The 5,834-nt window shown below is 32.4% G+C and overlaps 1 protein-coding gene across 1 annotated transcript; it reads right to left on the bottom strand.

Annotated features, from left to right (window-relative positions):
* Positions 1-3,142: 3,142 nt before the first annotated feature.
* Positions 3,143-5,430, bottom strand: LOC119685417. The gene is made up of 4 exons (XM_038099686.1): positions 5,187-5,430; positions 3,669-4,852; positions 3,461-3,605; positions 3,143-3,396 (listed from the first exon to the last, which is right to left on the bottom strand). Exons 1-4 carry the CDS (start codon positions 5,334-5,336, stop codon positions 3,259-3,261), a joined length of 1,617 nt encoding a protein of 538 aa, XP_037955614.1. The 5' UTR covers positions 5,337-5,430; the 3' UTR covers positions 3,143-3,258.
* Positions 5,431-5,834: the final 404 nt, after the last annotated feature.

Genomic DNA, 5,834 nt, shown 5'->3' on the forward strand with positions numbered 1-5,834 from the left:
ACCAAATTGTAGTATAATCTCATATATGTTTCGGACCATGTTATATAGATAGTCATTATTTTTAATATAAATTAAAAATTTGCAAATTAAAGAAAATTAAAAATTACGATTAATATTTGGTCATGGTAGCGAAGGTTTCTGTGCCTAATCACTACAATCAAAATAGTCCCAGGATTTATTATGACAATTGTGAAAGGAAATTATGTTTAGCATCTTCAAACTCATTTTGATAGTTTTTTGATAGTATTATCTGGTTATTCATTGCTTATAAATGATATTGTCTATAGCTATTACTTCCCGGTTTCTATTTAAATTGCTTTATTTCATTGCAACTAATTATCTGATCAATGCTTACTATATATTTATAAAACGAAGCTTAAACCAAGCTTGGTACTTAATATAGAGCGACATTAACTATCTATTCGCAGCAGAACGAAAATTGACCGAGTGTACTATTGATTCCGTAAGAGTTCCATAACAGCTCCTATGATAGAATTTTTCTAGATAAAATAGAATTTTTATTGAGATTGTGATTTTGTTATAAAATATAGGCTTAAAGGTACAAACTAAGTTTCAAATAATCCGATGCATCAGTAAAGTAGAACAATAAGCACGTTCAACTTCGAAAATTGAATTGAAATAAGAATTAAAAATTCTTAAAAAAAGAAACAATCACACTTACGAAAACTATAAGAATTTATAGAGCTTTGTAAGAAAGATCAGAGATATGTAGTTTTACTATAACTTCAATGAGAAAGAAGTGAAAAAAAGAAAAAATATCGGTAGATACTGTCTGATTTGAGGTACCGATTTGAGATGAACAGTTGAGAGAATTCGTATAGAATGAAGGAGTGTTAAAAGGAAGATCAGGGATTGCTTAAACTGTATTATCAATTAAAAAGAGGTTGGAGAATTTTTGTGTAGTACAGTTACACGTAGTAACTGTTTAAAATAGGCTTTTATTTTAGAAATTAAATTACATTAATTATAAATCACAAAGTATAGTACTATCCCCGAAGTACCTTATAAGTTATTAAAGCTTTGTCAAAGACGTCTGCTGACATTTTTCTGTAGTCGATTTCGTAGATAGCAATGGACCTTATTACTCTGTTGATACATTAGCAGTTTTTATTGAATTACATATAAATACATAAATGAATAAATGATAAAAAAAAACCTTGTCACCAAATTTATAACCTCCGGGATAACAATTTATTTTGTGTTAAATGCGGTAATTCTTCCAGAAAATGCTGCTTGTCGGCACCTTTGCATGCAGAACCACAAAAGAGGTTGGATTTGTGCAGAAGGAAAACGAATGCACTTAACAGTCATTCATCAAATGAAGTGCAGCAGCACTGGGAGTTGCAACAGTAGCAGCAACAACTGCCACAGCAGCACAACTAGCGGCAACAATAATAACAGACAAAACGAGCCGTACACGCGGCGCTGCAATTGTGACACCATATTTGGTCAGCGGACTAGCAAACATTTTTCTACGAATTCGCCAACGCCGTAACTCAAACAATTGACAATGAAGCATGACGAAATGTTTTATTTCTGCAGTGGATTTTCTGCTGCAACCGGCGAGGCAAGAAGTACACTGAGAAAAATGTAGGCTGCCCGCAGCGTTGATATGCAAATATTTCTCCAAGACAAAATTTCAATCTTATTTTCGCAAAACATCTTTTGTGGATGCGAAACTTTGCATAATAAAAATATCGAAATTGACTGCAAAAGGCTGTATGCATAAGAGTCAGCTATTTTGTGGTCATTTGTGTACGACATGCTGTGCTGAACATAATATGTCAGGATAAACATTTTTATATTAGAAGAAAGGATATGCATTCCATTTCTTGGTTGGAACCAGTAACTTTCTCTTTAGTTATGGTTCGGTTTAGGTTTTGTTTATTTAAGAAATTTTTATTTTTCAATTGTTTTGGCATAAACCAAACCGCCTCTTAGCACTCGCATGTGGCAGGTTGCCACACAACTGCGATATGCACTTTCTTCCTGTTCAACAGGCCGTAAATGTTAGTGCAACTTGAGTTCGTAAATTATGGCCTACCCGGCAAGACCTCTGGTTGTGTGTAAAATGCGTGTCATTTCATTGCGACTTTTTCTTTCAAAATATTTTGATTTGTGTTTACTATACACGACATACTCTAACAGAGTTCCAATGTTCGTCCGTCCATCAGTCACTGGGCTTGCCTACTTCAATGCTATTTGCGCGACACTAAACGCTCTGAACTAAAACCACAACTTGAAATATATCGAGCAGTGCAGGGTGCCTGGTGTGTGGTCTACGTATCTAGTATCTCCTCCTTTTAATTTATCTCCCATAATTTATTAACGAACACTTGAGAATACTATTAAAGCCAATACCATTCCTTACATTATATTTGTATGTTTTATATCACAGCGATGAGGTTTTTAGAACATCATAAAATGTTGTTAAGGCGCTAAAGGATTTATGTATGATCACTGCACAAATCTGTGCTTCGATGCACTGTTAGTTGGTGTCTGTTCAGAGATCTATGATGAAGGTGTTAAAGTACGAAATTTTGTCAAAAAAAAAAAAAAAAAAAAATTATAGTGCCATTTTGACTTGTTTAAGAATTCGCTTTGGGTGGTCGGTAAGCATGTTTGGAGTACGGAAATAATATAGAACATATGAAAATTATAGCTATTTTTAAAACAATGAATTTTATTTTATTTTTATAGTGGTTAAGGAATCCTTTAAAAAACTATAAAAATAGAATACAATTCATTGATTTAAAAATAACTACAATTTTAATACATTATGCATTATTTTTATAAATTCTTTAACTGCAGTGCATCCTCAAATCAGAAGCCATTGCAATTTTTAAAATAAAATAAAAATTTGCATATATAAATATAGCGAAATTTGTTAGTAACAGTAACTAAAAAACGACAGAATTTTTCTATATATCATAATATATTGAAAGATATTGACATGTTTAATAAAAATATTAATAAAATCTACAGCGAAATTATTTTAAAAATTGATTTGATTTTCAAAAGTCTACACATTTAATAAATTCATATTAAATTAAACTAATCTTAACAAGAGAGAAGAGTTATAAAAAATATATCTTTACCTCGCCAAATAAAACTAACTAAATATATTCTTTCTATCAAACAGCACTTCATTATAATTTATTATTAATAGACTCAAGCTTATATAGCCAAAAAAAGTAATATAAAAAATATACATTAAAAAAATTACAAAACAAATACTTAAAAAAGTGGTTTACGACGTCCAATAGCCATCAATTTGCCCTTCAGAATATTGTTCTCGAAATCGATCTGTTGCTGCTGCTTTTTACGAGTGGTCAGCGAGGGCGCAATTATTTTGCGTGGCACCATCTGTTGGTACTACAAGAAACATATACCATTGAAAACGTAATACACTAGATGAATAATGAAGTTATGTTCTTACCGCATTATTATATTTTTTTGGCTTCAAAGCAACTAACTTTCGTGCCAAAATATTGTTTTCGCGGGCAATCTCACGCATCTGCAAATCGGTGAAGCTGCGATTTCTAAAAGGTCTTACGGCAGGAAAACGCGCAGGAACTGGTATTCTTTCCATGCGAGTTTTAAAGTTATAAATAATAAGATATACTAAAACGATTTATATTACTTACCTTGCTTTGGATAAATTCTTACCCAAAAGATCTGTTTGAGATTTGTTAGCTTCCTCCAATTTTATTAACTGCTCACTTTCTGAAGGTTTGGCAGAGCGGATTATATTGTGCATGCGCTCCCTAATCATATCATTTTTAGCATAAGATGTACACGGAGATGAATCATCTGTCACTACTGCATCAGTATACTCTGTAGAATTATCATCTGTTGCAGATGTGGTATATTCTGCACTCGTTGAGTCTGTACTATAACTGCCATATTCTGATAAGTCAGCTTCATTTTCTGACAATGTCAGAGATTCAGTTTCATACTCCACTTCTTCGTCACAAGACTCTGCAATATATCCCTCTTTGTCATCATTATCATCATACTCAGCATCTGAGGCATCTTCTTTTATATTTTCCTCAACAGTTTCTTCCTCTTGTGAGCTTCTACTGTTGGAAAAATTTTGGCTTTCTTTCCACTTTAATAAATTTAATTTAAATTGCATTAACTTCTCACGCGATTTTCTATTCATCTCAGACTTATCATCTTCAATCTGCTGAGCATTTTCGTACCTCTTTCTTTCTATAACGTTTGGGCTAACTGTTCCACTACGTGTGCTTGCACTTGTCTTGACTTGATAACAACTGTTGGTTTCGCATTCGCTCTCGGCAGAAGCAGTCATGCTTCCTCCTGATTGTTGTTGTAGCGCAACAACTGGAACATCCGTTTCCTCTAAATCACAGTAATCAATATCAGAAGTTATTGCGCTTATTGTTACTTGTCGTCCTTTTCTTTCTAATAGTGTCAGCTGTTCGTCTTCTGTTTCCTTAGCATCACTTGCTACTACATTGAATTGTCTAACAAGTATTGTTTTTGATTCTTCTAAGCTTTTAAGTATATTATGCTTAGCACGAACAGTGTTTTTAATAGACTTAATAGATTTCTGCTCTCTATCAGATGTCTGGTGGGCTGCAGGTACTTGTTTCGGAGTTTTATCAGCTGGATTAGTACGCTCCGAATCATTAAAATGTGGTGTAAGAGATTCATCAAAATTCATAGGAAGAACAGAAATGTTATTTTGTTCATCAAAAGAATCAGTATCTCCCTCGTCATCCGACGAAGAAGTCATAAAACTAAGATTTTTGTTAAGTTCAGTAGAATTGCTTAATATACGTTGACGTGCGTAAGCAGCAAGTGCCTTGAAAAATTTATTAAGTTAAATTTAATATAACATTTCAGTTTTATTTTAATTTTATTTATTTATCAAGAATCCCTTAAACTTGATCTACAGTATATACATAAAGTGCTTACTCTCTGCTATTTATACTTTAAGAGCCTCGTTGCACTTAATACCCAGATATTTAATGCAATATATTTTTATAAAATTCAAAATAAATCAAACCAAAGAGTAATATATAAAGAATTATCACACTCTTATATTAAATATCGCATCGTATCTAATTGTATTCCATGGAGTCTCAAATATTCGCAATAATTCTAAATTAGATGATTCTTCGCATCTTGTTACTTACCTCGTTCCGTTTAACAGGTTGGCAGTTTATAATATTCTCAAATTCGGACTCGGATGTCTCGAAATAGTCACCACTTGTATCCGTTCCATGGCCATTGGACGCAGCTGCTCTTAAGTAAGTTTCTTCGTCTGAAGTTACTTTTTGTGCCATTTTCGTATTATCTTTTTAGCAAATATATTCGATCAATAATATAAAATTTTATATTTGCTTAAGCTTCAGAAAAATTGTAACAATCGCAACAAAGAAAAAGATAATAATGAATATTTGAAAAATTTTCTTCAATATATTAGTTAGATAGAAATTTATAATTCTCATGACCTACTTACAAAATTATAGTTCAGATGAAGTGAATCATAGCCTTCCAAAACTCTATTGAACAGTGCAACAGATATTTAGCTATCTTCTATGCTCTATTTCAATCTATATTACTTCATGGATTACCGTTCAGATTTCTGCTAAAACAGCAAGCTAAGTTTATAGAACTTAGATTTAACAGTGATCTGAAACTGAAACAGAGCACACAGATATACTGAAACAAGACTTTCCATCTCTTAATTCCATTAACTACATGTGTTCATATGCAAACCTCGCTTAGGCGTTTGGTTGTCTCATATCAAGCAGAGCTAATATAGGGACTAACATAATAGA

The sequence above is a fragment of the Teleopsis dalmanni genome, chromosome 2 (genome assembly GCF_002237135.1).
Source record: "Teleopsis dalmanni isolate 2A chromosome 2, ASM223713v2, whole genome shotgun sequence".
In the NCBI taxonomy this organism is placed as follows: Eukaryota; Metazoa; Arthropoda; class Insecta; order Diptera; family Diopsidae; genus Teleopsis; species Teleopsis dalmanni.